At 35.1% G+C, this 22,180-nt stretch overlaps 3 protein-coding genes across 5 annotated transcripts in view; 1 reads left to right on the forward strand and 2 right to left on the reverse strand.

Annotated features, from left to right (window-relative positions):
• LOC108363737 (fibroblast growth factor receptor homolog 1-like) overlaps positions 1–2,376 on the reverse strand; it is a 31,246-nt gene extending 28,870 nt beyond the window's left edge. For 2 of the 3 annotated variants that reach the window (XM_017617192.1, XM_017617191.1), the window contains exon 1: positions 1,998–2,376. The gene's annotated coding sequence lies outside the window, so the exon portion shown is untranslated. The remainder of the gene's footprint in view (positions 1–1,997) is intronic. The other variant, XM_017617195.1, reaches the window with a different exon arrangement.
• Pex1 (peroxisomal biogenesis factor 1) overlaps positions 1–22,180 on the reverse strand; it is a 125,217-nt gene that overhangs the window by 42,940 nt on the left and 60,097 nt on the right. The window lies entirely within an intron of this gene.
• LOC108363738 (uncharacterized) lies at positions 20,021–22,171 on the forward strand. The gene is made up of 2 exons (XM_017617198.1): positions 20,021–20,659; positions 21,198–22,171. The coding sequence occupies exons 1-2, from the start codon at positions 20,116–20,118 to the stop codon at positions 21,317–21,319; spliced, it is 666 nt and encodes a 221-aa protein (XP_017472687.1). The 5' UTR covers positions 20,021–20,115; the 3' UTR covers positions 21,320–22,171.

The following is a 22,180-nucleotide window of genomic DNA, read 5'->3' on the forward strand; positions in this document are numbered from 1 at the left end:
TATTCTAAATATGAGCCACATCGGCAGGAAAATGCAGTTTTTAGGAATATTCCGACTCTAGCGCCACCTAGCGCATGCATTTTTGGTAAGAATATTTATTTTCTAGGTGCTGACACATGTTCCAAATATGAACTAAATCGGGCTAGCCGTTTAATAGTTTAGTGACATTTAATGTACAGAAAACTCTATGAAATTGTGAAATCGTGACGTCTCAGCACTCGTCATTTTTCGGCAACAAACAACAAAAAGTTTCAAATTTTTTTAAATCGAAAAACCTTCCACACAGAAGGTCCAAAAAAGTACCTTTTACAGAATTGAAATCGGTTCAACCGTTTGGTCAGGCATCGCCGTCATACGGAAAACATTTTATTTTTATATATATAGATTTCAACAAAAAAAAGCGTGAATGCCAGGTACACAAGAAATTTTATGAGTAAACATCTGAAAAAGTCGTGAACTTGTGGCGAAATGATCCCTTACTAGTCCCAAAGTGAGTTCGAACTAGGCCGAAAATGGTCCTGAAATAATCCCAAAAGGATCCGGAACTAGTCCCCAAAAGTTCTGAAATATTCACGAAATGGTCCAGAAATAGTCCTCAAATAGTCGTGGATTAGTCCCGAAATGGTATAGAGCAACTCCCGAAATGATCCCGAAATTGTTTTAGAGTTTAAGTAGAACTGAAATGGTCCTTAAAACATTGGGGAACAAATTGAGGACTAGCTTTTTCTTAAGCTGAGAAAATTTTTTTCAAGAAACAAAGTATGTCCGTTTTACGTTTCTTAAGTCCAGGTTAAATACAATTTTGAGATCTGAGGCATAACTTATTTCCCAACTTAAATGTTTGTTGGGATTCCTTGTTCTACGCCTAAATATGTACATTTGCAGTAGTGGAAAAATAAACAGGGACGCAACATTATAACAAATTTTCCCCTTTTTATTTTATTTGTTTATTATTCATTACTATTTTATAAAAGTATAGCTCATTATCTAACAAAAGCTGTATAAAGTCATAGTTCAAACTTTGTGCAAAAATTATAAAAATTCTGCAAAGTTACATCTAAATTGAAACTTTTTTTTGAGTAAGCAGCCCACTGAATTTTACTATAATAATGTCCCAGCTTGAAGTTGCTAAAAAATCGCATTCATTTTTGATAATTTTTTTTATCTGTTTAGAAGTTGAAAATTTAGATGCAACTTTCTAGAATTTTTATAATTTTGCACAAAGTTTGAAATATAAATTCATAAAGCTTTCGTTAGAGCAATACTTTTATAAAAAAAAATAAATAAATATTAAACAAACAGAAAAGATATATAGGCAAAACTTGCTAAAATGTCGCACTACTTTTTATTTTTCACCATTTATTGTGTTTTGCTTTGGCTAATTCGGCACTCTGTTTTAGTAGAAAAATATCATACAACCGTTTTGGTTGTTTCTGAAAAAGAATATCGTCGTTTAAAATGCAAAACCGCGTATATGAAGTTGTAGAAATTATTTTCTAGAGCGTAAAAACACTCATATTTCAAAATGGTTCTCTGTTTTATAAAGTAATCGCATTTCCGGCTAGTATATTTCAGGACGAATGGATAAGGATTGAGCCAAGAGCTTGTGTAAGCAAATCCAATTTTTGGCAGCCAATGTCAGTTACGCGGTTTTGCAGAATGCCGATACGCGGTTTTGTACTTTAAAGTACGATATGACGTTCGTCCTGCGAAAATTGTTATACTTGATTATTTTTAAAACAAAAAACATGTAGGTATGTATTCCAATTTTGTATTTCTTAATTTTTTTCAGCTGCAATATTATTTGCTTGCTTATGGACTTTTATTGTCGTTGCCTTTTGTAAAGCGGGTGCTGTTGTTATTGCATCACGTACGGCGTTCAATAAGTTTTAATTTTCATAACACGCATTAAATCCTACACTCTTTATTGGTGTAGGGTTCTTGTTTTTTTCGGTATTTGCAAAAAGTCATAAATCTTAAACAAACTTTTTTTTTACATTTTGGACATGGACGCAGTATGTAAAAATCGTAAAATCCAAGAGCCTGTTAATAATTTCGGGGTATTATGCCGCGGAAAGCAAAGCACCGCGCCAATCGCATCCAGTCGCTTCCGCAAACGGTTTCCGCTTCACGGACGCGTACCACCAGCACTGAGAAATGCAGCGCCAAGTCTAAAACTACACCCGTGCGTGTGTTTGCGTGTATCCATAAGCAGTAGAAAGAAATACACACACCCGCGCTAAAATAATTATCATCGTCTACAATTCACTTTAACGATCATTCGAACACTTGATATGAAAACACCATCTACCCGTAGCCAATGTTGAAACTCAACTGATCGCGCTGAATGAGAATCACCTCATGAGCGGAAAAATAACGACTACAAAACTTTGATATTCGTATAAATCCATTGTTGGAACTAAAAACAAAGCAGTGATCGCATAGAAAATAACAAAAGGAAATATGCAGTGCAACAACAGTAACCGAAAAAAATAGCGAACGTGTGTTGGCAGCATAAAGCACTTGATCAAAAAATTACAACAATAACGACAGTAGCTGCGGTGGTTACAAGCAGTGTTGCCAGAGAAAGTCCCCCTAAAAATATTAATTTTTCCCAAAAAAATCTTCAAAATAAGATTTTAAAGCTTAAAAAANTAAAAATATTAATTTTTCCCCAAAAAAATCTTCAAAATAAGATTTTAAAGCTTAAAAAAATACTTTCGAGCCCGAAAAATCTTCATTTAAAAATACCTTAAAAGAAATTCTATATTGGCTTTACGGCTGAAAATAGCCCTTATTATGGTGGTTGAAAAAATTACCAATTTCAAGTTATAAAGCCCTTTTTATAACAACTTAACTTAAAATGAATATTGCCTCGTGTCATCACAAAATGTGTAGTACAGTCTATGTCTACATAGTCTATATACACTGGCGAAAATATAAACAGGGACGCGTCATTTTGCAAGTTTTGACCGACTTCAAAAAAGGAAGAGTTTATCAATTCGTGCGAATATTTTTTTTATGTATATATGTTACCGCATAACTTTGAACCACTTGAACTGATTTCGGTAATTCCTTTTTATCGGAAAGGTGGCACCTAAAGGGTGGCCCCATACTAATTTGGTTTAGATCCGGTCATTGGATCATGAAGAAATTGACAATCAATATTTATATGAGATTTGAAGTCACTTGTGTTTTTTGTTTAAAAATTACTTGTTTTTTTTTATGAAAGAATAGGTCGTATTCTATCAAACACCATATAAGTCCAAACTTCAATCTTTGTACAAAAGCTAAGAAAATTCGACAAAGTTCCATAACAATTTTTAGCTTTTTAATCCGATTTTTTATTGATATTTTTGCATGGATATTATTTTATAAAGCTTATTGCTCCTTTTTTTACTGGCAATTTACTTAAAAATTGCTCTTGTTGTCATTGAAACTAGAGGGGATACAAAATATCGTTTGTTCTTTTCCTCCACTCTCTAACTCTGCACGAGAGGATATGTTTTACTGTGCTGTGTGTGTTCATATCTCATTTTTCTTCTTCGTTCATTGGCTGCTTACAATGACGTAGCAAGGATAATATAAATAAGTTAACAATTTTAACTTAAACTTTAAAAACTTTACATCATACACAAANGAGAGAAGACGGCAGATAATATTGTAGCGGATTTCATATCTCATTTTTCTTCTTCGTTCATTGGCTGCTTACAATGACGTAGCAAGGATAATATAAATAAGTTAACAATTTTAACTTAAACTTTAAAAACTTTACATCATACACAAAAATCTTCATTTTCAAGATATTTTCAGTGTAAAATTTTGCTTTTTAAAATTTTTTTTTGGAAGATTTTTAATCAAAAACCCGCCCAAAAAATCTTCATTTTCAAGATAAATCTTAACTTATGGCAACGCTGGTTACAAAGTGACGCTATTGGCTACCACTATTACCACCACAAACAGTGGCGATTTGAGTATTGGAGGAAAATTGGGCCCGTACCACTACATTTATTAAGTTCCAATATATTTGTGAAACCCGCGCAATACTTGATTATAAAAAAATAGCACATTTAATTGAGGCATGTGAATTTCAGCGCCAATATTGGTTCAAAAATATAAACTGTTTACAATCTTCTTCATTATCACCACCTAACACTATTATGTATGTAGATACANTAGCACATTTAATTGAGGCATGTGAATTTCAGCGCCAATATTGGTTCAAAAATATAAACTGTATACAATCTTCTTCATTATCACCACCTAACACTATTATGTATGTAGATACATTGATATTGCTACGATGTCCTACGAACTTCCCCCATCGAAAGAACCGTCCGACGCGTTCGGAAGAACTCGTTCGTTTTGGACAGTCCCGAATTAGTGAGAAATCCACTGGCGTAGAAATCTAAAGGTCTGACTTTCGAGGATTTATATAGAACGCTTTTGTCAATGCAACAATGCAGATTTCTAGTTGCATTAATTTCAAACGAGGGCACATTGACAAAAAACGTATAAATTAAATTCACTTGTTAACTTCAAGTCCTTTTTCAAGTTTGGCGGGCTGTAGGTGTGCTTTTGGTTAGTGTTTTTGGTTTTGGTTAGTGTTTTTGTATATTTAGGTTATTGTATTGGAGTATTTGGAATAGCCCTGCAAAAATCGTTGGACCATGTGGTCCATTTGTGACATATTGGAGTACTTACAAAATACTCCTCCGTAATGCAATAGCGGACTAACTCGTGTCTCTACACCAGCTTATTGTTACCCGATCGTTGCTCGTGTTTTAACGATCGTAATCCCTACACGCACGGTTGCCATTTTGGCCGAAATGATCCATTTTTGGTAAATTTTTTCCAGTTTGGTACACTGGTACACATCTTTTTCAGAGTTGGTACATTTTTGAAAGCCGGTAAAACGAGATAATTGTTACTGACATCGTATACCTATTTAACCCTGCATTCGTAATATACATACGCAAATTTTACGCGTAAGTCGCATAAAAAGTCCCGTTTACTTCTTACCGTTATGCCCTATCGCTGTGTGCGCTCGGCAGTGTTTTCTTTATTTTATCGTTGCATAAACAAGTGAATAATTAAAAGTAAGTTTAAAATTAAATATCATACCTAAACGGTGTAGTACGTAAAATTTACGTATATTACGAATAACGTATGGTAAAACTGTCTTACGATTCTAGGGTTATTAATCTCGCACAGGTAATTGGACAGCATTGCAGTATAACCAAATAGCCATTTGAGCGTTCCTTGGCATTTTAGCTGCGCCCAAAATCCAAGGCCATGACAAGAAAGCATATTTCCAATGTAATTACTGCATGCAATGTTGAATCCAGAACTGTAAGGCAGGGCAGTATGAATAATGAGGCAGTAGGCAAGAGCTCCTGAAAGTTTAACAGGCAACACTTTTCTCTATGCAGATAAGCTGTTCATCTAAGTGGTGGCTGCAATATTGCCTCTAGATTTCAGGGAGCCTTAAAACTGTTGAGAAATGGTGCTCTACTAAGGGTCTATAAGTAATTGCACTAAAGTCCACCATCGTAAGGAAGGAGAGTCAACGTCCCAAGAGGGAAAGTATATATAGAGTAAACCCTGAATGAGGTTCAACTAAAACAGTGAAAGCCTTCGTAGAAAGACAAATGGGGCCAGGAGAAATATTATGTCTGACAGTCAGGCAGCATCACGGCTTGGGGACAACTGAAACACTATCTCAACGATGAGGAGAACAGGGAAATAACGATTTGAAGAAGTACATGATTAGTCAGAATCACGAAAAAGTCCAAGCTTTGACAGATCATATGTGCGAAGAAAAAAAAAATAAAATTTCCTCGAATACGTGTTAGCTTATTTCATGTATAGAACCCATAAAAAAATTTAAGCGACTCGGAGATATCATATCACTTTTTTACGAAATCCGTCCGACTTAAAAAATAATGCCTCATATATCGATCGCCCTCTGCTACACAATTCAAAATTCAAAAAATTAAATCCTTTACTACTTCTAAGTGGCTCATATCTCCAATCCTTGTCTAATCCATGTATAATTCATACTAAATCAAGTAGTAGTATTAATTTTGGCGATGAAAATTTGGTGAAATTTTTTTAATACATATATACATACATACATACTTACATATGTATTTTATCAAAAACGTTTTAAATCGGGAAATTAACCCTGCTCATATAAACGTAGTTTAGAGAAAAATGAAAATCGATTTTTAATAAATATGTACATTCGGTTTCACTCTAACTTGAAGACTTCCTTACTTGTTAAATTTACTTCTCTTACAATAAAATGGATAACTTCATACTTCACTCTCTTCGTAGTGAACAAGAAAAATCGGCATAGTTTTGCTGAGCCTATCATAAAATGTGGTTATTCTAAAACCGATTTTCAAAAATAAGTTAAATTCGTACAATTCCTAAATGAATTTAATTAAGACAATGGCCAATTTCAGGTAAAAATTTAAAAGGCACTTAAGTTTCGTTTGGATTGTAATTTAAATACCATAGAGCTTTAGTTGGGAATCAGACCAATTTTATTTAAATATGGCAGACAAGTGGCAACACTGTTGCTTGTTCCTTTAAATTCTTATAGCATTTGTTTGTATGTTTATAATTTTGTGCTGAACAGGTGATTATTGTTTGCTGCAAGCACAGGGTTGCATATCTCCTACTTAAATAGTCAATATTGGCCAATTATGTGATTTGAAATTGAATTTTCGAAGTTAATCAAAAATATCTACTAAATAACTCATTTGAAATTAGCGTAGGCACTTACTTTAATTTAGCAGAAAAATAAAGGAGTACATTTGTTATAAAATCGAATCTTTTGCAAGGCACTAATGACAGAAAACAAAAATGTTGCACTTACTTATGGAGTTCTGCCAGCGTTGGGCATGGTTGTAATCAACTGCTGCTGTGGCAGCTGCAAGTCAACATTAGGCATGTTTTATTCAACCATCACAAGCAAATAGCTAAATCTTGGTCAAATAAAACGAAATTAGCTTATTTCCTATGTTAGCCTAATTTGGACAGTTGTTTGACTGCAAATAGTGTCAAAGTAAGATTTTGCCTCTTTCTGATTGGCTGAAGGAGAAAATTTCTGATGCTGAATGGCAATGCCTCTTGTTCAATATACAAGCCAAGATAGCTTTTCATAAGCCAATATAATTATGTTGGGTAAGTCCTCTATACAAAATAAGCTAATAGCTTAAATTTCTGGGCAAATAAAACACGGCTATTATTCCACTATTTGAGGCCAAACATAGGGAAAAAAACACTCAAAAACTGGATTTTTGCACCAGTTTATAATACATATCGTCGAGCTTACGAATTCCAAAATTTTGATTTTGAGAAACGGCAGCTCTGTTCTTGATAAGTGAATGAACATACAAATATGCTGAAATATGCTCTCTTAGTAAGTAAAACAATAGCCAAATCATTACTTGACGTATTAATATAATACATTATTTGCTGTTAATATGTACAATGTTTTGAGATATGGGTACGAGTAGAATACTTACACATGCATGCGCGTTTAAAGCAATTTACTTACTTTTAAAATGCCTTGACTTTGCTATCACTATTTCTTTCGTCTTATTAATGCTTATTGTCAACTGTAGGAATAACTACACAGGTCAGAATAATAAGGCCATTGTGTATATGAAACTTGTTTTTTTTACCAACTGGACCCCGTTCCGAAGCGATTGAATCTCAACGTTTAATTTCAACTCTGTAAGAAGTTGTTGAATCGGATTCAAATCGAGGGACTGGCTTGGTCAGTCTTAAGTTCCTTAACCAATTCGGTGATGTGGTTATCTTCTTGAAATGCCATTAGCTATGTGCTGGGCAGAACACAGCATATCGACGGCTGAGTGGGAGATCGACCCACATACCTCGGCAGCCGGTTCGAAAACACCCTATCTCAGAAAACTTTTCAATAACGTCCTGCTTGAGAATTTGGTTGAAGAACGCCCTATCTCAGAATTTGATTGAAGAACGGCATCTCAGAATTTGGTTCAAAACGCCCTATCTCAACTGAAAACACCGTGCGACAAAACCAAAAAAAAAATTCAAAACACACGAAAGAATCGATATACTCACGAAACTATGGGCCAAATATGAGGCATTTCATGTCACCGCGGCCACCCCTGTGCGCGAGCTCTAAGGATTTGGATGAAAGCTGAAGAAGCTATCATTGGAGGTCAAATATTCTTTCGCATTGATTGTTGTGCATGTTGATGTTGTTGATGTTTCGGTTTCAATGATAGCTTCAAGGTTAGTCCTTTTATTAAAACAAGGAAAGGAAAGGTGTGTAAAAAACATAAACCTTATGAGTAATAAAATTATAGTTAAAAAACCAACAACTCGCTTTTATTACAAGAACTAAAACGAAAAAAATTATTTATTGATTTAAAGATTCGTTAAATAAAGATATGAAGTTCCCTAACTTGATGTTATTTAACCTTTTAAACTAGCTTAAAATAGAATTAATAGTCATAGTCGAATAAAGTCCACTGAAAAGTTAGTTGCAGTTATTTTTTACAGGCATCTATTGGTAGAGGGCTTCGGGTGTACGAATTTGTTGTAACATCAGGAGTTGAAGACTTGCCCTAGCTGCTAGTCTCTTAAAATTTCCTCCAACCACGTCGTAAGCAGATTTCCCATGTGAACAAAGTTATATTCTGCCATTTCCTTGAAGGGATTTTCATGATTTCAGACCTTTAGTTAAGTCAATATAACTTATTCATATTGTTTTTGTTTTTTACACACCTCTTTCAAAAATATAAAATTTCATAAAATTTCAATGTTTATTTATCATATTGCTCTAGCGTTAGACGATCTAGAGTCCAAACGCATAAGTAGCCCATTACGCCCATTTGGGTACTTAAAGACGACATTATAGACAATGTTTTTATGTAAAAATAATAATAAATTTTTAAAAATGCTATAATCAAAAAAAATCAAAAAGAAAAATGTTAACTTAATTTATTAATTAATGTAAAAAATTTACCATTAAAGCCCATAATAAGACGGAAGAAATACATTTTGTTTCATTGAGTTGCGTTAAAAGGTTTCCAAGATACAGCACTTTAAAGAAAGGTATGTATGGTGTGTTCTTAAAATTGAAGACCCGTGTAAATAGGCAACCCTACGTCATATCGCCAAAATATGCTGCACGTATATTCATGTCACCTAGACCTTCAATCTCTTCAACTTTCATCGAAATCCTTAGAGGTCGCGCACAGGGGTGGCCGTGGGGACATGAAATGTCTCATATAGTAAAACTGCGTTTTTTGTTTTTCATTCTGACGTCAGGATTTTTTTCAAAGGACTTTGAAATTTTAATGATATGGTTAATTCAAAAAATTATTTCAAAAAATCAGTGCAATGTAGAATACAACATTGGTACCAAATGAGAGAAAATTCTGTAGAATTTAAAACCAATAGTTTTTTGATTTACAAGGACGATCACATAGGTATTGAAAATGCTATTTTAATAAATTTTATCTTTTTAAGTTAATAAAGTTTGCAGGATAAAATTCGATGATGAGGTCGTACGTATTTGGTCCTCAATAATGATTAAAAAAAAAAAAAATATTGCAAATTTTCGAGGATCTATTCCATCCATCCATTATGCACCAAAAAATGTATTCTGTTATAATTCTACAGATTTGTTTCTTTTATATGATACCTTTATTGTCATCGTACATAGTACTTACTTTTAAATAATATTTCTTAAATTTCAAAGTCCTTTTAAAAAAATCCTGACCTCAGAGAGAAAACTAAGTACGCAGTTTTACTATAAATTACCCATGGTACAATAAAAACAGGTAGAAGCCAATTTGACGTCAAACCTACTAAAGTCAAAGTTTTCGAGAAAGTAAAAATAAAAATGAGCGTGTTTAAGGAAAAATAAAAAATTACATTTCACTGGTTGACGTTTTCAAGTAAATTTGAAGTTTATTTTTATTTATTTTCTTTGGTTAAATTTGTTAACTTGTCTGTTGTTTTCTGTTTTTTGATTTACATATGAGTTGCAGTGTTGTTGGAGGCTCATAGGAACAGCACTTGGCATCAAACATGCCTTTCTTGTACCTTCCGGTGTATTTGTGTAATCTGCTGCTTTAAAATGTTTAACGGGGGAAACTTTCCTTTATGGCCGTTCGTTAAAGGTGCGGTGGGCGAAGGGGGAGTGGGCGTGGCACCTCCAACCGACCTTTTTGGAGAGGACATGAACCGCATTGACAAAAATGCAACCCCCGCCCACCATGGTTCCCTAGGGACCCCTTAGAAAAATGGCCAAAAATCGCAATTTTTACTTGCGTCCACAGTATTTTTGCGTAGAATTCCTTCCTTCGGCCGCGCTTACGGATTATAACCCTTACTACGTAGAATTCTCCTTTCTGTGTGACTTAACTGGGGCTACCGCCCCAGTGATGCACCCTTGAGAAAGAATGAGGTAACTCGAATTCCCTTTCTGTGTGGTATACCTGGGGCTGCCGCCCCAGTGATGTCTATTTTGGTTACTGGGTGTTTTATAAAAATCTCTTGTATATAAAAATGTGTATATAAAAATGTATTGTGCAAATATATACTTAACATTTTTCAAGCGAATAAACGCAAATGAAAATTGTGATTTTTGGCAATTTTTCTATGGGGTCCCTAGGGAACCATAGGGGCCTAAGTGTTCGGGGGTTGCATTTTTGTCAATGGCGGTTCATTCCCTCTCCAAAAAGGTGGGTTAGAGGTGCCTCGTCCACTTACCTTTCGTCCACCGCCCCTTTAACGAACGGCCATAAAGGAAAGCCAACCCGTTTAACGTACACCAAGGCATTTCGCTGCTGCTCTGCCCCACAGCTGCTTTTGCAACGCACCTTACGCGAAGGAAATTGAGGCACGTTAAAACAAATTAGTGGTATCTGCTTTTTATTTAACACCACATAAAAAACAACGCTTCAGGTGTTGCATTTTTAAGACATACACTAAGTATAAACCGCACAACACTACAAAAATTCAAATGTTAATTAAAATTGGTTATTAACGAACATTCATAAAAACAAACAACGACATGACATTTAAAGCGTTACTAAACCTAGGAAATAAAAGGCAAAACAAGTTGAAGTTTAAAGATTTGGTTCTAATGAGAGCAACTTGACGTTGGCTTCTACCCATGGTATAATAATTACAGGTATTGTTTTCCCAGAGAGCGCATATTCCGATCTTCCTTATTTAAAAAATTCATTGTTGCCCACACTAAAAGGTTTACTGCTAGGGAAAAGGGATATTTCCATACCCCATATACCATATATCGTCACTACACGCGAATAAAGGCGCGCTACTGTTTTGACGGCGAAAAAAGACGCGTAAAAAACATCTTACGATAAAAGACGCTTGAAGAAAACTTCGGCGAAGGAAGACGCGAAACTTAGTTGACGGCGAAGAAAGACGCGTTAACATAGATTTATACCTGGCCAAGGATTGTCTCTTCAGCATCATTCCCTAAATACTCTTTGGGGAAATTTACATACTGTTACACCCGCAAAAATAGTCGACCGCGAAAATAAGTTTAGGCGTCTTTCTTCGCCGTCAAATATTTGAACGCGCCTTTCTTCGCCGTCAACAATGTGAAGTCTTTCTTCGTTGAAGTTTTTTTATGCGTCTTTTTCGCGGTCAAAGTTTGAGCTCGCGCCTTTATTCGTGTCTAGTGATGATATGTACTCGTATTTTTTTAAAGCAACCATCTTACAGAGAACTTATTTAATTTGCAAAAGCCGGTAAAAAATCATTTGCTTGTAATTAAATTCAAAAAAAAAAATTTGTATGGCTCATTTCATTTCAAAAGGTTTTTCTTTTGTTTTGAAAAATTATAAAAATTAAATTGAGTGAAAACCATGATTCAATAATAGAAAGGTTTTGTAATAAAACAGTTTTCTCGCCCCCACACATAAAATCGGCTCCTTTACTTGTGCAGAATGTTGCTTACTCTACAGTTTCTAGTGATATTAGTAGTAAAACCAAAAATTCGTCATACTAAATGTAATTTTCTAGAACAAGTGTAGAATAGTGACCGTTTAGCTTTGAAATAACCAAAAATGCCGATAGATAGAACTTTTTACGCCGATTACTACGATACCAATATTTGGCCCAGGCAAAAAATAACGAAGATATAAGAGGTTTATTTGCTTTGTTTATTTTTATTTCTATTATCACCCTGCAAAAATTTGAGGACCAGGTGGTCCACTAGGTCGTGGTTTTAATGTATGTGCAAAAGGACCAGGCTTCGTACTAGTAACTTGTTATGCTAACCTGAACCTCTTTAAACGTAAAAAACTGATATATGTGTTGAGCACCATCTCTTCGTGGCCCGTCGGCAATATGATTCGGTTGCCGAATGTGCCATGGTCCAAAAGGAGTAGTTGTCTAGGTGGTCCNGTTTATTTGCTTTGTTTATTTTTATTTCTATTATCACCCTGCAAAAATTTGAGGACCAGGTGGTCCACTAGGTCGTGGTTTTAATGTATGTGCAAAAGGACCAGGCTTCGTACTAGTAACTTGTTATGCTAACCTGAACCTCTTTAAACGTAAAAAACTGATATATGTGTTGAGCACCATCTNCGTTGGACCAGAGGTGGTCAGGTCCAATAACATCGTAATGTTATCGTAACCATGTTTTCTCCATATATTTGGACCATTTTGGTTACTAGTGTTGGTTACAAGGTTTCGTGGTCCTGTACCAGTGTTTAACCTAGTCCCACTTTTGCAGGGCACTGAATTGTTGAAACCCAAAAGTACATCATGATAAAATATGTAATATCGAATTAAAGAGAATAACTTGTACTTTCTAAATAATATAAATTTCTTTACAATTATGCAGTTTTTTCAAAAAATATTATTTCGTGAAAAAATAACATTTGTTCGTTTTTTAGTGGTTTTGGTTTAAAAATACAAGAAGCTACAAATTATGTACACCAGCTGAAAGACAAATTAGTTATCTTTTGGTGGCGTCATTAGTTTTTTTTATCGGTTATACCAACAGTTCGTAAGATATTAATATTTAAAAAATTTAAAAACTGAACTTTAACCTTCTAGAACGTCGTGATTTTTTTACTTGCGCCAAATAATTTTGGCATGGTTGAAATGAGTTCTATTTATCTGCAGTTTTCCTGTTTGCATAGCTGAACGGTCGGTTCCAGGAAATGTTGAATAACTTAAATCAAAAATGTACATATTTATGTATTGTTTAGTATTTCCATTAAAACACCAAATATATTGCAATTCGCATAGAATAAATAATACACATTTTACTTCTAATTGTATACTTTGCGTACTTTTTGTAGTACCTTTCTACTACCGTTTTCGCAAAAGGCGATCACATTATTCCCCTTTCTCCTACTTCCAAAATACAAATCTAGATACAGGAGTGTCAAATTTTAGCTGTCACAAATTACACAACCTTGTATTATTGAATCATGGTGAAAACAAAAAGCAAAGCCAAATAAAAGTAAAAGAATCAACCAAGGCGAATTAATATAAGGTGGTGTTACTAGCTCAGCTGATTTTGTGTATGTGTTTCGCCGCACGGCTTCTGATATCAAATTGAAAAATTTTGTTTGAATTTCTACTCACACTCTTACAGATTTTGACAGTTTATCCGCCAAAGCAAAACAAAATACATGTAAACTTATACTACTTCGCCTTGGAATCAACATTGAACTGCGTCAAAATGAAAATAAGGGAGCACGAATTTCGTTGTGAAGCAAAACTCTGTGGGAAGACAATACCTGTAATTATTGTACTATGCTTCTACTTGTATTTATGTGCCTTGAAATTTACCCATAGTTTCGAGGATATATTCATTTTTTTTGTGTAAAATTTACTGTCGCCCGGTGAAATATATTGAAAATATGTGGTTTGAAAAATAAATTGTGGATTAGAGAATGTCCTTCTTATTTTGACCACACGTGTATAAATACTTATATATATGCATTAGTATGTATTGATTTTCTTCGTTTCCCAGCCAGCAAAAATCCGAAAACCGATCCGAAAACGGAAAAAGTCGATGAAAACCGGATTTTTGTCCGTTTACCGATTCCATTTCCGGATGCTTTAATGATCCCTTTTCCCACTAAAGTGTGCGGCAGAAACCTACGTACAGAAAAGTACCGAAAATGATGGTGAAAAGGATACGTTTTCGGCTGTTTTTTCTGAAATTTATCTGATTCAATTTTTCGTTAAATACGCTTTCTTTCTGCACTTCACAGATGCTTTTTCATTGTTCAAAATAAATAAAATAAAAGTAGGAAGCGCCTGACGGAATTCGAAGCCGGCACCATCTGGAAGCTAACAAATAGCGGCACACTCCTCTGCACGCTCGGCCACTGCCGACTACGCATACATGCTTTCCACCGTTTAGATCGAGCAAAAAAAATACAATTATTGCTTTCAAATGACATCATCTTTTTCGAACGTTTTCCGGATACGAAAATTTATGGTAACTGTAGGAGTTGTTTGTATGCGTTTTCGGATACGGAAAATTTAATCAAACTGCACTGTCAGCAAAATTTACGTTTATTTTCTGGCTGGGTTGCTATCCGTCTTAATTTATGCGCGTGCGCATACGCAACAAGCACAAGTGTAAGTCAAATAATCGCCGGCTACAAGTATACACAAGCACTTGAATTATCAAAGGTAGTAGATATGGTATATTTACATACATACATATGTACATACATCTGTATATATACATATATGTATAAAGTTGGAGGTGCAATAGTCAAGAATTCTTCAGTAATTGTCGTGGCACATCTGTTTTACTTACTGGTCGATCGCTATTTACATATTCGTAGTATTTGTATTTATTCTTGGTTGCACTATGCTTCTTCAATTCTAAAATGAAGCGCTGCGATTCACAGTAACATTTTTATTATGTATGTATTCACATTGGCTTTCCATTTTTAATGTTTTCATTGCAACTTTGTTTTTGCGCGCCTCCAACTATGCAGGTGAGTAGACGCATGTCTATTAGTGTATATTTGAAGTTGCGCATCTACAAATGCTATATGATTGTCTTATATGTGCGCGTGATTATCGAATGTCAATTGGAAAATATCCGTTACGTGACTTGCGCATACCTTTCTTTTGTTCGACCGGTGCAAACAGTTGTTTCCGTTGCATATACACACATACGTTTGTCCAGGCATACATACTCACATACACGTGAATATTAAAAGTAAATGGACTACAGCACTACGCTAATTTTATCTCAGTTGCCATCATTTTTCTTTTTAAACTTTGTTATAAAACCAACATACAAATTTTAGAATATGGGTATGTAAGGTTTTAACACTGAGCACCGGCATATCCATTTTCATTTGTACACACATATATATTTTCTATATGATCGTATTTTCTACAGTATCTATTCACATACTACATACATCTACGAGTACATTGAAGCAAACATCCTTTTTTATTGACGGCATTTTTACACATTAAATCGTAACGTTCATTCAAAAATTTATACACAATCTTCTCCACACATAGGTTTGTTCCACACGAGCCCGCTGGCATGGTTGCCGTTTTGGCCGAAATGTACCATTTTTGGTACATTTTTTTCCAGTTTGGTACACAGGTACGTAACTTTCAGAATTGATACATTTTTTAATCTGGCAAAATGAGAAAATTATTACTTACATCATATGTGTACCTATTTAAAGGTCAACGTATATATTAATCAGGGAAATTTGCTATTAGAGCAACACGTCTAACTCAGGTAATTCAAAAGGCATTGCTGTGTATGCAGATTGCCCTTTACGGGTGCCTTGGCATTCAAGCAAAATCCAAGGCCATGACAAGAAGGTATTCCTAATGTAATAACTGCATGGAGCATACGCCTGTTGAATCCTGAACTATAATATCAGAACATGAAGGCGTTAGGTATGAGATCCCGGGAAATCAATCTTCCTGGTGGGCTACAATGAATACAACATTGCCTCTAGATTGCAGGCAGCATTAAAACTGGCTGAGAAGTTTCGGAGATCGAGCTACGGCATAAGGCCTAAGCTTTCAGGGGTCGACTGAAAGTCACATCTCATAGGTGTTAACAACTAGGCTGTCAGATAGACTGTCGTTTTGGCCATTCAATACAGCGAAAAACCCGATTATCACGTACTAAGCACTGTCCCAAGGACCAAAGTCAAGCACCAATCTCTCTGTGTAGCCATTAAAGGAGACATGCGCACCTGCCCAACAAAAGCACTGCAATATTCACATACTATACTAATTGACAATGGGACGTCCGTAAACCTAGCTGACCCAGGTCGCCAAATATCGATAAAAATTATCGAGGAATTAAGTGCCTTTTAGGTGTTAATTAGGGTCTGCAAATTGTGTTGTGTTGGTCAGCTAGGCTTACGTAAACCCTAATCACAGCGTACGGCAGTGCGCGCGAGTGACGAAAGCAGCCACAGTAGCATGCTGAAATGACTCGCTTATATATACACGAGATTTGGACAATTTTATCCAGACGTCCGATCGACATGTTTGAGTTATCGTTGCAAAGGTCTTACAGAGTGTGTTCAGAAAATGTATTCAAGCTTCATAAACGATTAACCGGATTCTTAAAAATTAGGCTAAAGTGTAGCGAAACAAAAAACGTTTTAATGTTTTTGCCGGTTTCAGGGGGTATGCGGGTACCAGAGTGTCCAGATTTGGCGATTTCGCGCCAATTTGGCGATTTTTTTTGGATATTTGCGCGTAAAAATTTAGGAAATCGCCATTGGCGATTTTTGGCGATTTTTCCCTTCAAATAAATTTTTTCTAATTATAAAAATATACCAAACTTAGTTTTCCACTATAATTTTACAGAAGAGGATAATGAACTGCGTGATAAACTTGACTTAAGAAGCATATTAAAAGACAGTCAAAAATGTTTAATCACCCTAATCGAAGATCTCTTGAAACGATTACCTAGTCAATTAAAAACTTTTAAAAAATTTTTGATTTTGTCAGCATAAAAGTGTGTGAATCACAAGAGGGTGAGTTTCAGGGACCTGCCAATTCACTGTTTGACTTTGAAGGAAAGAAAATCAGCGGAAACTGAATATTTAATTCTTTTAACTTTCCCATGGATAAACTTTTCTCAGAACCATTCCATCCAACTCTGAAGAATTTTGATAATTGCTTACGGAGTGAAAACCGCAACAGGCAGTAAAATGTTTGGAAATATAAGTAAATTCATATTTTTTTTTTGCCGCAATCACATGCTTTGTTGAGCGTGTTTTTTCCGTAATGAAACAAAAAAGGAAAAGATTCGAAATAGCATGAGGTTGGAAAGCCTTAATTCAATAGTTCGAATAAAGTGTTATACATATGAACGCTTATAGTTTCTGCTGCAAAACATTTCCAATATCAAACAGTATGTTATCAAGGTTGAATAGCTCAGTATATGACAACAACAGAAATGTAAATAATTCAGACACTACAGCATGGGCGTCGCTACGTAGGGGCAGGGGGGTGGCTCGAGCCCCCCCTAGACTTTGAAGTTTACCTTATATGTAGGTATACAATCTTCGATTATTACCGCAGCGACCACAAAAATGCAGTTGCCAATATAGCAACTCAGTTGCCAGCTTGCAGTTGCCATCTGTAAAACCATTTCAGCCAGTGGCCACCCAACTGAAGTTCGGTTGCCATATGCCTAAGTCGGCTCAGCTCGATGTTCTGGTCACATACATAAGTACACATTTTCATGAGTCTATCTCTTCTTATTCTGGTACTTGCATATATCGGACCAAAGTTATAATACCATTTCATGCTCATGAAAGGTATAGTTTTCAGATTTCAAATCGGTGAAGTAGGTAACAAAATATAAATTTAAACATTTTCTTAACGTCTTCCCAGTGTATCTATTAAAATGTCATTTTCAAAAATTTCGTGCATTGCTATGCCATGTCATTCCATCTCAAACATGCTGTTATAGCATATCATTGCTTCTTAGCTCAGCTGTTGTGTTTCTGCAGCATATTTTTAATACTGTTTAATCCTGCCTTGTATGAAAATGTATATAGCAAGGGCAAGGCCGAGGCCTAAAAGAGCCACATCTAAAGTTCTAAATGCTACAAAGAGCCACAAAAAAAGAACAAGAAAAACAAAAATTTTATTTTTAAATTAAATCATTATTAGAAATGAAAAACATTAATTTTATTATTATTCTATTGTACGTAAGATAGATATACAAGAAAATTCAAAAGATCCCTTTGCCGAGATTTTCAAAATCTCGTTTTAGGTCAGTTAAAGCCGTTCGTAACAATTCTGTTAAATGTTGGATAGTCAATAGGTAGGTTCTTTTAAAATCTCCAATAAAAAATGTCCAACAGCGAAATTCCGGCGAAATGTCATCTGTTATCTCACAAGAGCAAAATATCCAAAATAGTTCGCGAACAGAAAACTTACAGAAACTTACAAGTTAGACGAACAGCTGATAGAAATTTTGTTTACATTCAAAGGTATAAGATTGAAAACGTAAGAAAACAAATTCCGAAGTCTTATCCTGACACAGTTCACTGACTAAACTTACTTCTTACAAGTTTAATTAGTCGCATTTTACTATTTTAACTTCCAAACCATCAAATTAAATTTTGGGATTTGCGTAAATTCCAACCAGCTGTTTTTGATCTGCTGTTTTCTTGTTGGCAAATTGCTATTGGCAAAAATTTTTCCAGCAGAAACTAGCAGATTTCCCTCAGATGAAATGTCATTTTGCTCTCTCAATTTCCCTACTTTGCAAGTTTTTTACGTACGCGAACACAAAAAGCTGATAATTTTTATAACTTTCAATAATTAACAGGTACGCGAAAGCAACTAATTGTGAACGGTATTTTTAATTTACGAANCTGATAATTTTTATAACTTTCAATAATTAACAGGTACGCGTAAGCAACTAATTGTGAACGGTATTTTTACTTTACGTGACGAGTAGTACGGTATCGTATGTGACGATTCGAGCCCTGATACTTGTTGCCGGAATTCAAGCAATGGCAAAGCTTTATGTTGCATTTCCAGTGCCTTATCTTCTTTTAACTCTTTCGATGCGAAAAGCAGAGAAATCTCGGTTTTAGTTATTTTTTTAACTTTGGGATATCATTAGTGTTGCCGTTTTAATCCAAATGGATCAAAATGATACGTATTTCATCGAATTTTTAAAAGATACTTTTATTTTTAGCTTAGTATAAATTGCGATACATTTTAATTCAACAACTGCCAAAATGTACAAATCTGTACAAATGTACCAATCGTCAGTCATACGACTTTGTTAGGCCGATCTGTAGCAGCCACAGAATTGAGCTATATATCAAACTAAAGTGCAAGCTGCAGTTGCAGTTGACCATGTTTGTCAAAAAAGTAAAAAACGGCAGAAAATCGATAGTGAGTAATATAATTTCGGAAAATATTCGGAAAAGTTATTAGGTATTATTCATAGCTTTGAAATATATTTCACGAAAGCAAAAAATAAAAATAGCTGAGATCCCTTTCTTTTTTAAACAACTAGCACATCACTGACCATTAAAAAGGACACTGAATAACCGCAAACGTCAAAGCTTTGCACATTTTTGTATGTGATTTTAAAAATGAACGATCCAAAATTAGCCGGTATACATATGGGGCATTTCGCCTCAAGTGACCCAACTTTTGAAATCTATGTCTTCCGATCGGGATGAAATTTGCACCAAGGTTAGTCCTAAAAAATAGTAGTTATGACACAAAATTTCAATGGGATCGGTCAAACACACTCCGAGTTGGAGGGTCTAGAATTTTGACATTTTGGTCAAACGGCCATTTTTTCGGATCCATATAACTAATTACCTATTGTATTTAGAAAATTTTTTCAGGAATGTTTTCGATAGATTTCTCTTCAGTCTTTACAAATTTTATTTTTTTTTAATTAAAATGAATTTTTTTTAATTTTTTTTTTTAATAAAAAATAAATTTTTGCTTCTTTTTGCTTTAATCCCTTCAACAAAAAAAAACCACGTTTCTTCAGATACACGACGGCTTTCTGACGGCTTAATATCAAAATTCCCTACGCTATCAAAACGGATGCGAATTTGTGGATCGTGCAGGAAAGAGCTCAGCAAATTGAAGGAATTACCGACTTCGAAAAGTAATGAGCCTTGTGAAGACGTTATTCCAGATAGAGACCATATTGAATCTGAGAAGGATGACCGAATTTCCGATGACGATGGCTCCAACTTTACTGAAGAAAATATGACTTCAAGGGATGAGTGCCAAAACCAATACCACAAGGATGCAGTAAAAGTACTTGAGCAAATAAAAGAAAAGTACAAAACTTCAACTAGTAGAGCAGAAAAAATTCAACTTCTCACGCTTGCTCCACCGACATGGAGTCGCGCAAAAACAATGGCTGAGTTGGGAACATCAGAAAGAAAAGCCAGGATTGCTAAAAAATTAGTTGCAGAGCATGGCATACTCACACTCCCAAACACAAAGAAAGGAAAACCTTTAGAGTGCAAAACTGAAGCTCTAGTGACTCAGTTTTATCAGCGCGATGATATGAGTCGCCTGATGCCAGGGATGAAAGACTGGGTGTCTGTACGAATTGACGGTAAGAAAGTTCAAATGCAGAAGAGTATAATTCTCTGCAACCTGAATGAGCTGTTCGCGAGCTTTCAATCTGAACACGAGGATATTAAAATTGGATTCACAAAATTTACCCAGCTCAGGCCAAAACATTGCGTCTTGGCAGGAAGCAGCGGAACTCATACAGTATGCGTTTGCATTTATCATGAAAATGTGAAGCTGATGTTGAAGGAAATCAACTTGAATTATTTAACAAATGATTCGCCGGAAGATTTGAACAGTTACCGTGATTGCCTTAAATTGACAATGTGTCCTAATGTATCAACTTCTTGCCACTTGGGTGAATGCTCAAATTGCCCGGGAACTACGTTCATCAAAGAGAATTTGGTCAAGTCTTTTGACCGAGAATTTGTGGAGGAGGTCAAATTTGAATCTTGGCTGCAGTCTGAAAGGTGCACATTGAAAACAGTTATCTTAAGTGTGGACGATTTTGTGGAAGAAATTTGTACCGGATTGCTAAACTTGAGAACCCATGACTTTCTAGTCAAGGAGCAGCGGTCATTCTTCGAAACTTTGAAGATACATTTGCAGGCAGGTGAATTCGTTATTTCATACGATTTCGCAGAAAACTATAAATATGTTATCCAGGATGCCATACAAGCATTCCATTTCAATAACGACCAAGCAACTATATTTACAATAGTTATTTACTACATGAAAGATGGAAAACTGGAACATAAAAGTATGGCAATCATATCCGACGATTTGAAGCATGACGCCGTTGCTGTTTATGAGTACCAGAAGATAATACTAAATTATCTAAAATCCGAATTCACAGTAGCGAAGGTATACTACGTTTCGGATGGACCTCGTCAGCATTTTAAAAACAAAAGTAGCTTCGCAAATCTTATGGCTCATGAAACAGATTTCGATACACCAGCTGAGTGGCATTTTCATCCTACTGCTCATGGTAAAGGAGCATGTGATGGTATAGGAGCAAATATTAAAAGAAATGCAGCGAAGTATAGCCTCCAATGCTCTCATCAAGCCCGTATCTTAGATGCGAAAGCTTTATTCCGGTGGGCAAAGAAGTACTGTAAAGAAACTGAAATAATTTTTAGTAGCAAAGATGATCATGCGGAAACTGCGAAATCACTGAAGAGCAGATTCGATGCTGCAGTAACAATCGATGGTACCGCTCAATATCATGCTTTCATACCGATTGGCGATGGAAGGCTCAAGTTAAAGAAGTTTTCTTCCTCTACCCAATGTGATTTCTTTCCAAAAGCGAAACCCGAAGTGAAATCAACAGCAGAACCCAGTAACCCTAAGAAAGGATTGACGAAAAAAGCCACAAAGAAAGGTGGAAAATAAGGTGGATGGAAGGCTGGCTATTATAAAATTAACTATCTTGTATACTTTTTATGTATCTATTTATTAAATTATATATTAAAAACTATTCTAAATAAATAAAAAAATTCATAATTTTGACCAATTCTATAGAAAAACAGTTATTTTATTCCAAAGGTGTACATATTGTGGGTATTGTTATATAGCGTTGGAA

This window comes from Rhagoletis zephyria, unplaced genomic scaffold (genome assembly GCF_001687245.7).
Source record: "Rhagoletis zephyria isolate East Lansing unplaced genomic scaffold, Rhagoletis_zephyria_1.1 Rzeph_scaffold_01355, whole genome shotgun sequence".
NCBI classification, from domain to species: domain Eukaryota; kingdom Metazoa; phylum Arthropoda; class Insecta; order Diptera; family Tephritidae; genus Rhagoletis; species Rhagoletis zephyria.